Below are 19257 nucleotides of genomic sequence, written 5' to 3'. Positions count from 1 at the left end.
CCCCCCCCCTGCAGCCCACGCTGTGCCCTGTCCCTGTGCAGCGCCCCCCCCCTGCAGCCCACGCTGTGCCATGTCCCTGTGCAGCGCACCCTGCAGCCCACGCAGTGCCCTGTCCCTGTGCAGCGCCCCCTGCAGCCCACGCTGTGCCATGTCCCTGTGCAGCGCCCCCTGCAGCCCACGCTGTGCCATGTCCCTGTGCAGCGCCCCCCCCCTGCAGCCCACGCTGTGCCATGTCCCTGTGCAGCGCCCCCTGCAGCCCACGCTGTGCCATGTCCCTGTGCAGCGCCCCCCTGCAGCCCACGCTGTGCCCTGTCCCTGTGCAGCGCCCCCTGCAGCCCACACTGTGCCATGTCCCTGTGCAGCGCCCCCCCCCCCTGCAGCCCACGCTGTGCCATGTCCCTGTGCAGCGCCCCCTGCAGCCCACGCTGTGCCATGTCCCTGTGCAGCGCCCCCTGCAGCCCACGCTGTGCCATGTCCCTGTGCAGCGCCCCCTGCAGCCCACGCTGTGCCACGTCCCTGTGCAGCGCCCCTGCAGCCCACGCTGTGCCCTGTCCCTGTGCAGCGCCCCCCCCCCCCCCCCCTGCAGCCCACGGCTGTGCCATGTCCCTGTGCAGCGCCCCCTGCAGCCACGCTGTGCCATGTCCCTGTGCAGCGCCCCCCCCTGCAGCCCACGCTGTGCCATGTCCCTGTGCAGCGCCCCCTGCAGCCCACGCTGTGCCATGTCCCCTGTGCAGCGCCCCTGCAGCCCACGCTGTGCCCTGTCCCTGTGCAGCGCCCCCTGCAGCCCACGCTGTGCCATGTCCCTGTGCAGCGCCCCCCCCCCCTGCAGCCCACGCTGTGCCATGTCCCTGTGCAGCGCCCCCTGCAGCCCACGCTGTGCCATGTCCCTGTGCAGCGCCCCCTGCAGGCCCACGCTGTGCCATGTCCCTGTGCAGCGCCCCCTGCAGCCCACGCTGTGCCACGTCCCTGTGCACAGCGCCCCCTGCAGCCCACGCTGTGCCCTGTCCCTGTGCAGGCGCCCCCCCCCCCCCTGCAGCCCACGCTGTGCCATGTCCACGTGCAGCCCCCCCCCCCTGCAGCCCACGCTGTGCCCTGTCCCCGTGGTCTCAGGAGCTGGGCTGGGAGTGGGGGCTGAGGCGTGTCCCTGTGTGTTACAGGAGCAGCTGCCGGTGCCCGTTCATTCCTTCGCCGCGGGGTATGAAGCTGGAGGCTGTGGATCCCGCAGCGCCATTCTGCCTCGTCCCAGCCACAGTCTCCAAGGTAACCGAGAGCGGCAGCGACATCTGATTCTTCTCTCCTGTGCTTCGTCTTCAGTCCGGGTGTATAACAGGCTCCGGACACCTTGGGTATCACACGCTGCTTCTGCTTAACCCTGACCCCTCGCCCTCCAGGTGTTAAGTGACCATTACTTCCTGTTGGAGCTGGATGACCTTTGCCCAGCGGACACCAGGACGCGTCGGACCTTGGTGTGTCACCGGAACAGCCCCGGGATCTTCCCCGTTCGGTGGGGTCTGAAGATGGGGTGTCGGTCAGCCCCCCTCCCGGTACGCTGACCCTTGCCCGTCTCGTCCGTCGTGTTTCCTGTTGGTGCCAGAGAGGGAGGATATTTGGGCAGAGGGACAATCCCTCTTCGCTCACCGAAAAACAAACGTAGCAGTGACATTGGCTTATTTAAAGGGGCAGTACCCCCTAGGACAAGGGGAACTGAGGACAGCGGCCTGTTTCCGGGGGACAGCTTAGTGACGGAGGCCTTGTTAACCCCGATCTGACACTGATTTGTAAATCATGAGTTAATGTTAAGTTTGTAACTTGGGAGGGGTCTGGTTTCTACTGATATCACTGTGTAGTTCAAGAGGAGTTTGCACAAGCAAAGCCCCCACCCCCCACTCCTTACCTTTATTGGGTGCAGGCTAAGAAAATACTTGATTGTCACCCCCCACCCATAAGAGGGTTCCCGAACAAATGCCATTTAACATTGATTTCCGTAAATAGGAAAGTAGCCAAATCTTTTCTTTTAGTGCGGTTAGATTAGTTTGAAGAAGCCGATTTAGATGCATACGCTGTTTACCAACGGTCACTCTTGCCCGGCTATTTGCTCGGTGTAATCCTGCGTCAGGACTGTAATGTAGGGCCAATTAAATCCTCCGTCCACCACCTGCATGTCAGAGCACTTGTCAGGGGCACTATAGCAGCGTGATGAATAATCCGCTCCGTGTCTTCTCTCCTGTAGGATTCCCGGATCAGGATTTTGAGTGGGCCGCGTATATGAGTGGGTGTGAGGGGCGAGCGGCCCCGGAGAGCTGCTTCCCTGCGGTGAGTGTCCGGAGTTACCCCGTGTCACTACCACGTGGTGACGGGATGTAGTGTAGTGTCACGTGTCACCCTGCAGGAGAGGGACACCCCATCCTGTCACCGTGTCACCCTGCAGGAGAGGGACACCCCATCCTGTCACCGTGTCACCCTGCAGGAGAGGGACACCCATCCTGTCACCGTGTCACCCTGCAGGAGAGGGACACCCCATCCTGTCACCGTGTCACCCTGCAGGAGAGGGACACCCCATCCTGTCACCGTGTCACCCTGCAGGAGAGGGACACCACATCCTGTCACCGTGTCACCCTGCAGGGAGAGGGACACCCCATTCTGTCACCGTGTCACCCTGCAGGAGAGGGACACCACATCCTGTCACCGTGTCACCCTGCAGGAGAGGGACACCCCATCCTGTCACCGTGTCACCCTGCAGGAGAGGGACACACATCTGTCACCGTGTCACCCTGCAGGAGAGGGACACCCCCATTCTGTCACCGTGTCACCCTGCAGGAGAGGGACACCCCATCCTGTCACCGTGTCACCCTGCAGGAGAGGGACACCACATCCTGTCACGGTGTCACCCTGCAAGAGAAGGACACCCCATCCTGTCACGGTGTCACCCTGCAGGAGAGGGACACCCCATCCTGTCACCGTGTCACCCTGCAGGAGAGGGACACCCCATCCTGTCACCGTGTCACCCTGCAGGAGAGGGACACCCCATCCTGTCACCGTGTCACCCTTGCAGGAGAGGGACACCACATCCTGTCACCGTGTCACCCTGCAGGAGAGGGACACCCCATCCTGTCACCGTGTCACCCTGCAGGAGAGGGACACCACATCCTGTCACCGTGTCACCCTGCAGGAGAGGGACACCCCATTCTGTCACCGTGTCACCCTGCAGGAGAGGGACACCCCATCCTGTCACCGTGTCACCCTGCAGGAGAGGGACACCCCATCCTGTCACCGTGTCACCCTGCAGGAGAGGACACCCCATCCTGTCACCGTGTCACCCTGCAGGAGAGGGACACCACATCCTGTCACGGTGTCACCCTGCAGGAGAGGGACACCCCATCCTGTCACCGTGTCACCCTGCAGGAGAGGGACACCCCATCCTGTCACCGTGTCACCCTGCAGGAGAGGGACACCCCATCCTGTCACCGTGTCACCCTGCAGGAGAGGGACACCCCATCTGTCACCGTGTCACCCTGCAGGAGAGGGACACCCCATCCTGTCACCGTGTCACCCTGCAGGAGAGGGACACCCCATCCTGTCACCGTGTCACCCTACTGGTGACAGGATGTAGTGTCCCTCCGGTCCTGACCCGGTCCCCTCCCCTCTCCGCAGGTCCTGACCCGGTCGCTCCCCTCTCCGCAGGTCCTGACCCAGTCGCTCCCCCTCTCCGCAGGTCCTGACCCGGTCGCTCCCCTCTCCGCAGGTCCTGACCCGGTCGCTCCCCTCTCCGCAGGTCCTGACCCAGTCGCGCCCCTCCCCGCAGCCGCACGGCTTCCAGGCGCACATGAAACTGGAGGCTGTGAACCCCGTCCCGGCCGCAGGACGTCTGCATCGCTGCGGTGGGCAGGGTTACCGGCCCTTACATCTGGCTGAAGCTGGAAGGTGAGCGGTTAGTTGCAGCCGCGGTCAGTGCTGCTTGTTGGTGTTTGGGGAGGAGGGATGCTACCTTCTTTTATAGGTTGTTTACATTACCTGAAAAGGAAAGGGGTGTTTTCCTGCGGCCCCTTTACCTGCGGCCCCTTTACCTGCGGCCCCCCCTTTACCTGCGGCCCCCCCTTTACCTGCGGCCCCCCTTTACCTGCGGCCCCCCTTTACCTGCGGCCCCTTTACCTGCGGTCCCCTTTACCACCCTACCTGCGGCCCCTTTACCTGCGGCCTCCCTACCTGCGGCCCCTTTACCTGCGGCCCCCTTTACCTGTGGCCTCCCTACCTGCGGTCCCCTTTACCACCCTACCTGCGGCCCCTTTACCTGCGGCCTCCATACCTGCGGCCCCTTTACCTGCGGCCTCCCTACCTGCGGCCCCTTTACCTGCGCCTCCCTACCTGCGGCCCCTTTACCTGCGGCCCCTTTACCTGCGGCCCCTTTACCTGCGGCCTCCCTACCTGCGATCCCCTTTACCACCCTACCTGCGGCCCCTTTACCTGCGGCCTCCCTACCTGCGGCCCCTTTACCTGCGGCCTCCCTACCTGCGGCCCCTTTACCTGCGGCCTCCATACCTGCGGCCCCTTTACCTGCGGCCTCCATACCTGCGGTCCCCTTTAACCACCCTACCTGCGGCCCCTTTACCTGCGGCCTCCCTACCTGCGGCCCCTTTAGCTGCGGCCTCCCTACCTGCGGTCCCCTTTACCCACCCTAACCTGCGGCCCCTTTACCTGCAGCCTCCCTACCTGCGGCCCCTTTAGCTGCGGCCTCCCTACCTGCGGCCCCTTTAGCTGCGGCCTCCCTACCTGCGGCCCCTTTAGCTGCGGCCTCCCTACCTGCGGCCCCTTTACCTGCGGCCCCTTTACCTGCGGCCTCCCTACCTGCGGCCCCTTTAGCTGCGGCCTCCCTACCTGCGGCCCCTTTACCTGCGGCCTCCCTACCTGCGGCCTCCCTACCTGCGGTCCCCTGACACAATATGGCCGCCGGGCTCGGCCTAGAAGATGTGATAATCGGCGTGTGGAAATGATGAAGTAATGGGACCGCGTATCCTTGAGAACCATCCCACCTTACCCACAGTGTATTCCGAATTTGGGGGGTCTTCTATATACTGGGACATATACATCTGAAATGTAATGAATGTAATTCTTCCCTAATAATCTGGTGTGTTGTGGTGTGTTTCCTCTCCCGGCAGGCAGGCAGGACGCCGGTCCCAGAATGCATTGTGCACGTGGAATCCACCGACATCTTCCCCATGGGATGGTGCGAGACCAACGGGCACGCCCTCCAAACCCGCCCCGTGCACAAGGTGGGATCACGGAGAACAACCGTGGGGCCCTGATTGGCGTCGGCTTGTGTACTTTCCCAGCCTCCATCTGAAATCATAGTTACATAGTTACATGGTTACATGGTTACATAGAAGATGAGGTTGAAAAAAGACGTACGTCCATCAAGTTCAACCTATGCTAAATTTAGACAACAGATACTTTATCCTATATCTATACTTACTTATTGATCCAGAGGAAGGCAAACAAAAAACCCCATTAAGGGGAAAAATTAATTCCTTCCTGACTCCAAGAATTGGCAATCGGATTAATCCCTGGATCAACATCCTTCCCATATTTACTTATTTGGTATATCCCTGATTACCTTTCCCATCTAAATAGATACCCAACGTTTTTTTGAACAAATCTATTGTATCTGCCATCACAGTCTCCATGGGTAATGAATCCCACACTGTAACTGCCCTTACTGTAAAGAACCCTTTCCTTTGTTGCTGGTGAAATTTCCTTTCCTCCAACCTTAAGGGATGGCCCAAGTCCTTTGTACTGCCCGTGGATGAATAGTTCTTTTGAAAGCTCCTTGTATTGTCCCTGAATATATTTGTATATAGTTATCATATCCCCTCTGAGACGCCTCTTTTCTAATGTAAATAAATCTAATTTAGCTAGCCTCTCCTCATAAGTTAGATTGTCTATCCCCTTTATTAATTTGGTGGCTCTTCTCTGGACTCTCTCTAGTTCCATAATGTCTTTTCTTAGAATTGGTGCCCAAAATTGTACTCCATATTCAAGGTGTGGTCTTACTAATGCTTTGTAAAGGGCATCATTATGTTTACTTCCCTTCCATCCATTGCCCGTTTGATGCAAGATAAGATCTTGTTTGCCTTTGCAGCTACTGCATGACATTGGGCACTATTGCTAAGCCTGCTGTCTACAAGCACTCCTAAATCCTTCTCCATCAAGGATTCCCCAATATATCTCCATTTAATTTGTAAGTTGCCTTTTTATTCTTGTTTCCCAAATGCATAACCTTACATTTATCTGTATTAAACCTCATCTGCCATTTACCTGCCCACGTTTCCAGTCTCTCCAAGTCCTTCTGAAGAGAAATTACATCCTGCTCTGATTCTATTACCTTACACAATTTAGTATCATCAGCAAAGATGGAGACTTTGCTCTCGATGCCAACCTCAACGTCATTAATAAACAAGTTAAAAAGCAGGGGTCCCAGTACCGATCCCTGAGGTACTCCACTCACGACTTTAGCCAACCTGAAAAAGTTCATTTATGACAACCCTCTGTTGTTTGTCCTTCAACCAGTTTTCAATCCAGGTGCATATATTATTACTGAGTCCAATTTTCTTTATTTTGTACACCAACCTCTTGTGTGAAATCGTATCAAAAGTCTTTGCAAAAATCAAAGTAGACCACATCAACAGCATTACCCTGGTCTAAATTCCTACTTACCTCCTCAAAGAAACAAATAAGGTTAGTTTGGCAAGATCTATCCTTCATAAATCAATGCTGACTATTACTAATAATTTTGTTTTCCATTTGGTATTCCTGAATATTATCCCGTATTAAACTTTCAAGTAGTACTATTGAAGTCGGCTTACAGGTCTGTAATTTCCCGGTTGTGATCTAGCTCCCTTTTTAATATAGGCACCACATCTGCTTACGCCAATCTTGTGGTACTGAGCCTGTGGAAATGGAGTCCTTGAATATTAAATATAATGGTTTTGCAATTACTGAGCTTAACTCCTTGAGAACTCTTGGATGTATGCCATCGGGGCCAGGTGCCTTATTTACTTTAATTTTTTCAAGTCGCTTATGAACTTCTTCCTCAGTTTAACCAATTGTTCATTAATATGGAGGTTGTGGCTTCCTCCTGTGGCGCTACTATTGAACTTGATTCTTCCCTGGTAAAACACAGAGGCAAAGAATTTGTTTAATACCTCTGCTTTTTCCTTATCTCCAATAATCTGCCTACCCATCTCACACTGAAAGGGTCCTATATTTTCTTTTCTCATTTTTTTGTTATTAAGGTACTTAAAAGACTTTTTAGGGTTGACCTTACTTTCTATTGCAATCCTTTTTTCATTATCCATTTTTGCTAATTTGATTGCCCTTTTGCAATTTTTGTTACATTGCTTATAATTCTGATACGATGTCTCCGTCCCTTCTGACTTAAAGAATCTAAACGCCTTCCTCTTCTTGTCCATTTCCTCCCCTACCTGTTTATTTAGCCACATTGGTTTTGACTTATTTCTTTTATACTTATTACCCATAAATCATGGAGGACGACGGGCGGCCACAGCCAGCGGAGACCTTTCCTCCGCTGAGCGAATCAAAAGCCCGGGAGCATCTGGAAATTAACCGATCAGGGCTGTGAGTGGCGTCAGTGCTCCAGAACACCCCACCCCCTAGGGGCGGGACATGGGAGCTTGGGAAATTGGAACTGAACAATGGGAATCAAGCAGACGGGGCTGCACCCAAGCTTGGGTTCCCCATCACAGCTCCAGACCGGCCGCGGGGATGGGGGCCTGGCTGCCGCCGCGGGGGTTAGGGGCCTGGGGGGGGGGGGGTTAGTGGCATATATATATATATTTATATATATATATATATATATATACACACACAAAAGAAGAAAGCGCACAACCCATAGCATAAAAACGTACAGAATATTTAATAAAATAATGGAGAGGGAAACGGGCTCACTCACAAACAAAAAAGATTATCAGGCATGTAAGTATTGTATATCACCACCACGGGATCAGCACGGCAAGATCTCCTGCAGCATGAGATGTAACAGACGCTGCCAGCTCGTGTCCCAATGTATCAGACCTCATGGATGGTGTTGAAACTCATATTAACAGGAGTCCTGAGTAGTCAGTCTCTCCAAACCAGACCGGCTATCAACCGCGCCAACTCTGGGGCTGTGTGCAGCAGGGCTGGAAGCTTGCCACTCCTTCCGAAACGCGTCAGGAAGTCGCGCCGACATTACGTCATCAACAAGGGTCGGGAGGAGTGGCAAGCTTCCAGCCCTGCTGCATACAGCCCCAGAGTCGATTGATGTGATTCTTGCGCTTGGTACAAACACGTGATTTAAAAGGGGGGGGTGGGGGGCGGCGCCGCCTATGTGTGTGTTTGCAGAGCTCTGTAAAGATGTCTCTCTCTCTACAATGAGTAACTGTCTCCTTTTGTGTCTTCTAGCTAACATACCCAAGAAGATGTCCGTCACTCAGCCGGAGAAGCAGTGAGTATTTATTCTGCGCCATACTCGTAATAACCCGGTCAGTAATGCTGGTGCCTCTGGCAGTGAAAGGGTTAGCAGCATCCCTCTGTATGCGGGACGGGATTCGCCGTAGGGTCTGTTTGCGGAGATTATGTTCCCGATCTGGCGTGGAACGAGCTGTTCCTCCTACATGGTTTTTGTTTATTTTGGATCGCCCATTTCTCTTACATTGTTGGATTCGTGGGTCCTCGCTGAGCAAAACGCCACTATTACCGGCCCCGGGGGACCCCCTGTTCTCGGATGATACTTACCGGTGAAGTTACCAGGTTTAAATCGGGGAGGCAAAATGGCTACCAAATGTCAGGCCAATAGGAACGCGCAACATCATCGGGTGTGGCTTCCTGTTGGACGGCCAATCCCCTTTAAAAACCAGGAAGAGGTGCGGTAACTCCACCAGGAAGCGGTGCCGGTAACTCCACCAGGAAGCGGTGCCGGTAACTCCACCAGGAAGTCTGTGCCGGTAACTCCACCAGGAAGTGGTGCCGGTAACTCCCCCAGGAAGTGGTGCCGGTAACTCATCAGAAGTGGTGCCGGTAACTCCACCAGGAAGTGGTGCCGGTAACTCCACCAGGAAGTGGTGCCAGTAACTCCACCAGGAAGTGGTGCCGGTAACTCCACCAGGAAGTGGTGCGTATCACGGTAGACTAGGTCTTTTAACACGATTATGTTTAAGGATCGGTCACAGGGCAAAACATGGCAATGAAATAAAATGAGGTTTATTTGGATAAGACCTCGGAAACACACAAATATATAATACAGAAATATACACACTTACTTTGGGTCTGGGGGTTAAAACTAGGCTTTCCTAGGTGCAAGGCACCTGCTTCAGCACAGGCTCATCTTGTTCACTCCACGGAGCTGGAATAAGCCTGGAACAGGTAACGTCACTCCTCAGAACCAGTCCTCAGCTTGGCTAGGAATTCCCTGCGAAACCTCACCGGCGCTTCACTGACCAGTCCCAAGCCTATCTATAAGTCTGAAAAGACTCTCTTGGACCCTTATGCATGGATCAGGGGTAACCAAAACCGGGCTGAACCTTTTTATTTGTGAGCCAGGTTACCCCCTCCCGTCACAACCGGTAACTCCACCAGGAAGTCAGGACCCTGCGCTTAGAAATAGTGCAAATCGTTCCTGTTAAAAACATGGAGGTTGGGGTTCCCGGTGACGTCACCCGGTATGGCTGTGCGAGGGGAGAGCTCTGCGGACCCTCTCATATAAACATATAATAAGCGCTTTTCCCCCGGCCTGTTTTTCCCCCCTAAGACTGCCAAACAACCAGCAATGTCCAACAGGACAAAAAGGCAACAACAAACCCAAGGGGTAACTAAATACTTCACTCCGTCCCAGCGAAGCATGGAGACGGCTGGAGAAAATCAAGATGGCGTCAGCCCACGCGGCCCCGCAGCTCCAGGAAGCAAAAGTGTCCGATCCAAGGACAGCCCCGAGCAGGAAAGAGGAATCACCAGAGAATATATGGAGGAGCTCTTCGCCTCCATGCACGACAAGCTACATGCCTCCCTGCAAGCAGACCTTAGGAGTGCAGTGACAGAGCTGAAGCAGGAGATCACTGGCCTGACGGAGAGAACCTCCAAACTAGACACTAGGCTGGGAGAGGCCTTACACCGTCAACTGGAGGCAGAAGAAGAAATCATCCGGCTGGGTGAAGAAGTCTCCTACTTGAAAGATGGGCTGGAGGATCAGGAAAACAAGGACCGACGACAGAATTTGAGAATCCGAAACATCCCTGAATCGGTCCTCCCTTACCTCCTCCGCCCATACATCAAGAAGCTGTTCAACTCAATCTGCGGAGACCTGGACAAAATGGACGCAGAGATCGACCGGGCTCACCGCGCCCTAGGCCCTAAATCTGATGACCCCCGCCGCAGGAGGGATGTAATAATTCGCCTCCACAGTTATTCCACAAAGGAGAAACTTCTAGGAGCCTGCCGCGAGAAGGACAGCATACAATTCGAGAATGAGTCCTTCCAAATATTCAATGATTTGTCTAAAGTCACAATGGCCCGTCGCCGGGTGCTCCGGCCCCTGACTGTTCTCCTCCGTGAGGAGGGAGTCGGGTATCGCTGGGGATTTCCGTTTCAGCTGATTGCCAGTAGAAACGGTAAATTCCTTACCCTAAGAAGACCCACCGAAATGTACCAATTCGCCCCCGGGCGCTCGGCTTGTCCCCCCCCACCCTCCTAGAATGACGACAGTGCAGACCCCAGGAGCCGTGCTTCAGAGCAAGCTTCTAACCAAGCCACAGAAAGCCACAAGTGACCAGCACACCCAGAGACTAAGTAACCCCCAAAGTGCCCATTGCCGTTCTGCCCTGTTGGCAACAGTTCTCACCTGAAGAGCCAAGACGAGCCGAGCAGCAGGTCAGCTGAGACGCACACAGAGCACGCGGCTCTCCCCTCACCCGGCGCTCTCCCCCCCCCCCCCCCACACACACACACAGAGCACGCGGCTCTCCCCTCACACAGGCCGCTCCTCCGGCTGTCTCCGCCTCTCCCCGCGAGAGGCGCAGCACCTCCTCACCGGAGCGTCTCAGCCCTCTCTGCGGAGGAGCCGGAGCAGGGCGGCCGGTATCCGGGGGAAGAGGAGCGCGGCCGTGTGCAAGGTGAGTACACGCAGGGGAATGGCTTATTTAACCGCGTCCCTGACTCCCCCTGCCCTCCCTGCCCCCCTGCCCTCCCTGCCCTTTGCCCCCCCCCCCCCCCTGCCCTCCCTCCCCCTGCCCTTTGCCCCCCTGCCCTCCCTCCCCTTTGCCCCCCCTGCCCTCCCTCCCCCTGCCCTTTGCCCCCCCTGCCCTCCCTCCCAATGCCCTTTGCCCCCTTCACTCCCTCCCAATGCCCTTTGCCCCCTGCCCTTTGACCCCCTGCCCTTTCCCCTTTGCCCCCCTTCCCCTTTGCCCCCCTGCCCTTTGCCCCCCTGCCCTTTTCCCCCCTGCCCTTTGCCTCCCTGCCATTTGCCCCTCTGCCTTTTGCCACCCAGCCCTTTGCTCTCTTGCCCTCTTGCCCCCCCTCCCCTCCCTGCCCCCTCCCTGCCCTCTTGCCCCTCCCTGTCCTTAGCCCCCCCGCCCCTCCTTCCTTTGCCCCTCCCTGCCCCTCCCTGCCCTTTGCCCCCCTGCCCTTTTCCCCCCCTGCCCTCCCTCCCCCTGCCCTTTGCTCCCCCTGCCCTTTGCCCCCCCTGCCCTTTGCCCCCTGCCCTCCCTCCCCCTGCCCTTTGCCCCCCCTGTCCTCCCTCCCCCTGCCCTTTGCCCCCCTGCCCTCCCTGCCCTTTGCCCCCCTGCCCTCCCCACCCCCTGCCCTCCCTCCCCCTGCCCTCCCTTCCCCTGCCCTTTGCCCCCTGCCCTCCCTCCCCCCTGCCCTTTGCCCCCTGCCCCTGCCCTTTTCCACCCTGCCCTCCCTCCCCCTGCCCTTTTCCCCTTTGCCCCCCTGCCCTTTGCCACCCTGCCCTTTGCCCCCCTGCCCTTTGCCCTCTTTCCCCCCTCCCTCCCTGCCCCCTCCCTGCCCTCTTGCCCCCCTCCCTCCCTGCCCCTCTTGCCCTCTTGCCCCCCCATCCCTGTCCTTAGCCCCCCCGCCCCTCCCTGGCCTTTTTCCCCTCTCCTGCCCTTTGCCCCCGCCCCTCCCTGCCCTTTGCCCCGCCCCTCTCTGCCCTTTGCCCCCGCCCCTCCCTGCCCTTTGCCCCCTCCCTGGCCTTTGCCCCCGCCCCTCCCTGCCCTTTGCCCCCGCCCGCCCCTCCCTGCCCTTTGCCCCCCAACCCACCCCTCCCTGCCCTTTGCCCCCCCACCCCTCCCTGCCCTTTGCCCTCCCTGCCCCTTTGCCCCCCTGCCCCTCCCTGCCCCTTTGCCCTCCCGCCCTTCCACGCCCCTTGCCCCCCCCCCCCCCGCCCTTCCCCTCCCCCCCCGCCCTTCCCCTCCCCCCCCTGCCCTTCCACGCCCGGGCAACGCCGGGTATACCAGCTAGTAATATATATTTGAAATGTGTACCAAAGATAACAGAACAATGTATGCTTTTACACTGTGCGCCCCAAGGCCAATTTCAGAACCCACCCTTCAACATTATACACCCAACCTTGTCTCGGCAAGGACTGAATCCCCCCCACTCCCCCTCCTCCTCCCCCCCTTTCCTCTCCCCCCCCCCCCCCCCCAATAGAGGCTACTAACCACAACGCTGAAAATTTGAAGTGCAACCCCACTCATTCTTGCTGTTGTTTCTGCTACTATTACTGTCACAAGATGTTAGATATCGCATTTGTCTGCTAACTGCAATATGTATTTGAAGGATATGCCAGGGATCACGGAACAACATATGTTTCTTCACTATGTGTCCCAAAGCTGAACATAAACCTCCCCCCCCTCTAGCACCGCACACTCAACTCAGTCTAAATAAGGACTAAATCCCTTCCCTCCCCCCCCCCCTACTTCTCTTCCCCCCCCCACCCTCCTCTCCCACCTCCTCCTCCCCCCCCTCCTTTCCGCCCTTACCCTCTCCCCCCCCCTCCCCACCAGAGGCTAACTACAACACTGAAAATTTGAAGTGCAACCCTACTCATTGTTGCTGTTGTTTCAGCTATCCTCACCACACAAGATGTTAGATATCACATTTGCTTGATAGCTACAATATGTATTTGAAGGTTGTACCAGGGATTACAGAACAATATATGTTTCTTCACTATGTGTCCCAAGACCGAACATAAACTCCCCCCCCCTCCCTTATAACAATGCACACTCAACACAGTCTAAATAAGGACTGGATTCCTTTCCCCCCACCCCTCCCCCCTACTTCTCTTCCCCCCTTCCACTGCCCATCCCCCCCCCCGTCTCCCCCTTCTTCCCCACCCCTCTTCCCCCTCCTCCCACCAGAGGCTACGAATTACTACGCAGAAAATCTGAAGTGCTACTCTACTCATTGTTACTATTGCTTCTGTTATTCTCGCTATCACAAGATGTTAGATACCTCACACGGAAAATGTGCCCATCCTATATGTTTGCTAGGGTACTACGAGCTTCTAAGCTACAGAAACAAGACCCCCCCCCCCCCCAGTGGGAAAGGAGGGTCCTAAGGTTTCGTACGATAAAAAAATCCAATGACATCCACGGCCCCAATCAAGATACTGTCACTAAATGTCAAAGGCCTACAAAATAATAGAAAAAGGAGACTGGCCCTCCAAGACATGAAAAAATCAGGGGGAGACATCATATTCCTACAGGAGACCCACTTCACATCGCAAGACCCCCCAAATTTATTCAAAAAAGTGTTCCCAATGTGTTTCTTCGCATTATTTAGTAGTAAAAAAAGGGGAGTGGCCATACTAATTAGACAAGGCACTCCATTCAATCATGTCAAAACAACAATGGATCCAGAGGGTAGATTTTTGGTGGTATACGGCTCCTTGGCGGGCTCGGCAATCGCTCTGATTAATGTGTACGCCCCTAATGAGAATCAAACGGAATTTCTAAAAACAGTTCTCGAGGGCGTAGATCCGGGATATCTGTCATCGATACTAGTGGGCGGGGACCTAAACATGGTTCTAAACCCCACCGAGGACAGATGAACCGCAATGGGTCACCCCCTTACAACCCACTCCCAGCTCACTGGGAAAAGGCTTAGGGGAATACTGAGTGAGTTCTCATTGGTGGACATATGGAGATCCCAACATCAGGGTCAGAGGGACTACACTTTTTACTCAGCGCCTCATCAGACCTATTCTCGTATAGACTATTTTCTGGTAACCAAAAATGTCTTGGAGGCGTCCATTGGCTCGGACATTGGCCCGATCACATGGTCCGATCATGCCCCTATCACCGTGACCCTATCAGTACCATTCGAAAAAACTACATCCTATTCTTGGAGACTAACGGACTCCTTACTGACCATCCTGAGATAGAGAAGGAGATTAGAACCTCACTTAAGGACTACTTCTTTTTTAATTCGGGATCAGTCTCTTCCCCAGCAATCCTATGGGAGGCCCATAAGGCAGCAAATTAGGGGCAAATTAATCTCTATTGCGTCCCATAGGAAAAAAGTCAGAAAGAAGCTGATCGAAGAACTTGCAGACAATATTCTTACGCTGGAACAAGCCCACAAAACTAACCCCTCAAAGAGAATCTATAAAGCTCTAACTACAGCCAGGCCTCAAACTTAAACAAGCCCAGCTAGAAGACGTTGGGAAGGCCCTCAAATGACTAATCAACAATACTACGATAAGGGTAACAAGGCCGACAGACTTTTGGCTAGCAGACTAAGAGGAATATAAAAGAGATCCCAGATAACGGCGATCAAGAATAGATCTGGTGAGATACAATATAGTGATAACAAAATAGCAGCAGAGTTTACTAAATATTATACTGAACTATATAACCTAAGATCCAAAAATGGCCGACCTGAACCTACTGTATAGCATCCGAATCTATAAAAAAATACCTAGACAATTGCCACCTCCCTATATTAACAGAGGAGGAAAACACAGCCCTCAACGCTGAGATTTCAAAAGAGGAACTGGAAGAGGCGGTCAAAGTGCTAAAACTCTCTAAGTCCCCTGGCCCTGACGGATTCACCAATGTCTATTACTAGAGATTCTTGCCTATACTATCCACGCATCTACTAAAATGTTCAACCACTTTATGGAGGGGAACCCAATCCCCACCTCAATGTCTCTCGCTAACCTAGCCATCATCCATAAGGAAGGTAGAGACCGATGCAATGTGAAGCTATCGTCCAATCTCCCTTCTCAACAATGCCCTTAAACTATATAGCAAAATACTTGCAAATCGATTAAACCCTATCTTACCGAGACTTATAAACATTGACCAAGTAGGATTTGTCACGGGCAGACAAGCCTCAGACAACACTCGTAAGATAATTAATATCATAGACCATGTCCACCTCACTGGAACCAAAGCATTACTCCTAAGCTTAGATGCAGAGAAGGCGTTCGATAGAATCGATTAGCTATTTCTAGACCACACACTGCGTAAATTTGGCTTTAAAGACACATACTTAGAAGGGGTCCGTAGACTCTACCAAGACCCGTCAGCAATGAGTAAAATTACCAGGGGGCAGTAATCAGAGATTTGGTATCAAAAATGGCACGAGACAGGATGCCCCTTGTCCCCTCTCCTCTTTGCACAAACTATAGAACCCCTGGCATCCACAATTCGAAATAAAGTAGACATCCAAGGGAATAGAAATTGGACACACGCAATATAAGATATCCCTGTTCGTGGACGATATCATCTTAACGCTCACCAAACCCCAAATCTCCCTTCCCAATCTCCAAAAAGAACTTCTAGACTTCGGAAGAATATCAGGATACAAAATTAATAGTGACAAATCCAGAAGAGCGTTGAATCTAAACCTGCCAGAGCCAGAGGTGAAACTTCTAAAGCTAAATTTAATTACCGATGGAGCTCCTCTTGTATTCAAATATTTGGGAGTAAAGATATCGAGGAACTACCAATCCCTATATCAACATAATTACCCCGGCTCTATTTCGGAAATGAAACAGGACCTGGATAAATGGGGAGGGTACCAAATATCATAGATCGGGAGAATGATCTCGGTGAAAATGAATATACTCCCAGATTGTTATATTATTTCCAGACTGTCCCGGTCCACATCCCTGGCTCAGAACTAAAGAACATACAAAAACATATTTTTAATTTATTTGGCAGGGTAAAAAACCCAGGATCGCCAGGGCAGTTTTACTCGCCTCAAGGGGAGAGGGGGTCTTGGAGTCCCAGATATTACAAGATACTACCAAGCCACCCAGCTGCGACAGGTAGTAGTCTGGAACGCAGACCCAGGCCAATATTGCTGGCTGGACATAGAAGCACAATACACCGGCACGCCTTCTCTGCCAGCATGACTTTGGTCCCTGAGCAGGGAAGATATGCAGAATAGTAAGTTCAAATTAGGTCCAATGAGATACACATGGGAGACCTGGACGAAATGCAAACTCAAATTTAAGCTCACGCCCCCTAAATCTCAACTCATCCCAATTATTAAAAACCCCAAATTTCCACCTAGCTGTGAGCATGGGCAATTTGACCAATTCACGGTTAAAAATATCAGGGCGGTTGCCGACTTCCTGAGCTTAGGGCAGTTCCTGAGTTATCAAAGATTACAAAACAAATATGAAATAGTAGGATTGAACGTTTTCAAATACCTTCAAATTCGACACTTTATTCAAACACTATCCCCAACATTGGAATTTCCCCTCTCACTGGTTTGAACGGCTGTGCAAGGAAACAGCCCACCAACAAGGTCTGATAACACAAATCTATGCAGAATTGGAGAGGGCGGCAGACGCTCCCATCCATGACTACATGCTTCATTGGGCAGCAGAATTGAATATAGTTATAGACCGAGAGGACTGGGAAAGTATTTGGGAATCAGCCTCAGGAACTTCCATATGTACCACAATCAAGGAAAATATTTAAAAAATACTGTTTCGCTGGTATCTTACCCCAGTCAGAATAAATCAAATCTACCCTCTGGCCTCCGATCTATGCTGGAGAGGCTGCGGTCAAAAGGGAGACATGGCCCATATCTGGTGGTCATGCCCGGACATTCAGAAATATTGGGAAACCATACAAAATATAATAAAAGAGGTCACAGGCCTCACAATACCCATTGACCCGCTGACCTACTTATTGGCCAGGCCAATAGAGAACATTGACCGACCAATAGGAAAATTAATCTCCTTCATTCTCACGGCGGCTAGATGTGCGGTGGCCGCCTCATGGAAGAAAGTGTCTCCCCCCCTAAGCAAACAGTAAAGAAAAGAATACAAGAGGTAATGGTAATGGAGAAGCTAACAGCCTTTCTGAAAAGGACAACGGTGTCCTTCTATAAAATATGGGAACCATGGCTGACCCAAACAGCAGATTAAACCTTGCTTACCCCTAAGAAGCAATAGATGAGACATGAAAGAAACCCAACACCGGAAACTGAGGAGGACGGAACCCTCCCCCCCCCCCCCCCCCTCTTTTCCCCCCTCTCTCTTTCTGTTTCCACCCTCACGCTAGCCCTGTCGACCTAAGGAGAAGGGTCAGGGGAGCGTTGAGACTTTCTCTGTTAACGACAAAAAGATAAACCCTGTATTAGGCCAAGATATTGCTGTAATAATGTGTATTGTATCAATGCCTAATAAAAAAATTTGAAACAAAAAAACACGGAGGTTACGGTGGATTTTTCCTTTAACTGCCATTGACATGATTAGCAGTTAACGCCGGATGAGGTACGTTACCATGCAACAGACATTAGTGCAGGAGAGGCCAACTCCAGTCCTCAAGAGCTACCAACAGGTCAGGTTTTCAGGATAACCCTGCTTCAGCCCAGGTGGCTGTAAGTGCCTACTTCATCCCAGGTGGGTCAATCACTCCCTGCTTCAATCAGTGGCTCAGTCTTCGAACCACCTGAGCTGAAGCAGGGATATCCTGAGGATCTGACGTGTTGGTGGCCCTTGAGGACTGGAGTTGAGCCCCTGGCTTCGTGTGTCTGTGGTTTTAGTTTCTTACCAGTCTCCCAGCTGGGGAAAAACCGCATAAGATTTATAAAAATGTTATGGAAGATGGGATTTTTACAGTAAAATAACACAGCGGTGCTGTTTTGGGGCCGGACGAACCAGCAGAAATATTTACTAAAGTGTTTAGAAATCCCGCTCAGATTTCTTTTTGGGGCTTCAAGAGAAATTGACCCGGTGGGGGAGGGGAGGGGGACTACAAGTACCCCATCTTTTTAATTTGCACACCCCGTTCCACTTCCTAGTTAAAGATCTGTTAGGGGGCCACTCTGCCTACTGTTTTATGGGGCCCCTCTGCCTGCTGTTTTCCGGGGCCCCTCTGCCTGCTGCTAGGGGGCCCCTCTGCCTGCTGTCCATAGACAAAGCAGCCGCGCGGAGGCTGAGGGAAAGCGGGTGCTTTCCCTGGCCTTCGTTCGCGCGCTGTCTGGGGGCGTGTTTATGGGCGGGCCAGTGACATCACGGAGCTGGTTCGCCCTCATTGGGTGAACCACTCACGTGACCGCCCTATCACGCGAGAAATCAGTTTTGACTGATCTCACGCGCATCGCGCGCCTCCTTCCATGCGCGCCCGCACGCTGTATAGACGCAATTACTGCCTCTAGGCAGTCTGATCGCGCAGCGTGGGGGCGCGTCAGCGCGGTCTGCCCTATGGACGAAGCCTTAGGGGGCCTATCGTGTCTGGCTGACCTGAAGGGAACTAATTCTGGTGCGGAGATGCTTCTTGAAGTAACCCCACTTTAATAGTCTCCGTATATAAACGGGTGTAGTACGAGTGCGAACTTGTCCGTTGTGTGAATTGGGCGAGATCTTCTTGAGGAACCAACTCAATAGCCTTAAACTCTAGTAATTGTACGTTCCCTGACACACCCGCACGCTAAGAACAGTCCCAGCCAATCAGGTTGTTACGCAATGCCGGGCGATATTTCCCGCAATGCCGGGCGATATTTCCCGCAATGCCGGGCGATATTTCCCGCAATGCCGGGCGATATTTCCCGCAATGTCTGGCGATATTTCCCGCAATGCCGGGCGATATTTCCCGCAATGCCGGGCGATATTTCCCGCAATGCCGGGCGATATTTCCCGCAATGCCGGAATGCACACAAACGCCTGCAGATGTCGCTGTTGACCAAGAAATTATCCTCTATAATTTATCTGTTTCATTAGCAGATCAACGCAGACAGGGCCGTCTT

The 19257-nt window shown here is 53.5% G+C and overlaps 1 protein-coding gene across 1 annotated transcript in view; it reads left to right on the top strand.

Moving 5' to 3' along the window:
- Nucleotides 1-1157: 1157 nt before the first annotated feature.
- LOC142475460 (scm-like with four MBT domains protein 1) overlaps nucleotides 1158-19257 on the top strand; it is a gene marked incomplete at its 5' end in the record, with an annotated part of 42292 nt that continues 24192 nt past the window's right edge. The window contains 8 exon segments of the mRNA XM_075581325.1: nucleotides 1158-1193; nucleotides 1195-1260; nucleotides 1392-1515; nucleotides 1518-1544; nucleotides 2231-2313; nucleotides 3743-3921; nucleotides 5158-5267; nucleotides 8455-8497. Coding sequence (XP_075437440.1) covers nucleotides 1158-1193; nucleotides 1195-1260; nucleotides 1392-1515; nucleotides 1518-1544; nucleotides 2231-2313; nucleotides 3743-3921; nucleotides 5158-5267; nucleotides 8455-8497 — 668 coding nt within the window.

This window comes from Ascaphus truei, unplaced genomic scaffold, assembly GCF_040206685.1.
Source record: "Ascaphus truei isolate aAscTru1 unplaced genomic scaffold, aAscTru1.hap1 HAP1_SCAFFOLD_1218, whole genome shotgun sequence".
NCBI lineage: Eukaryota > Metazoa > Chordata > Amphibia > Anura > Ascaphidae > Ascaphus > Ascaphus truei.
The sequence above is the reverse complement of the archived record's forward strand: the minus strand, read 5'-3'. Positions and strand labels throughout refer to the sequence as shown.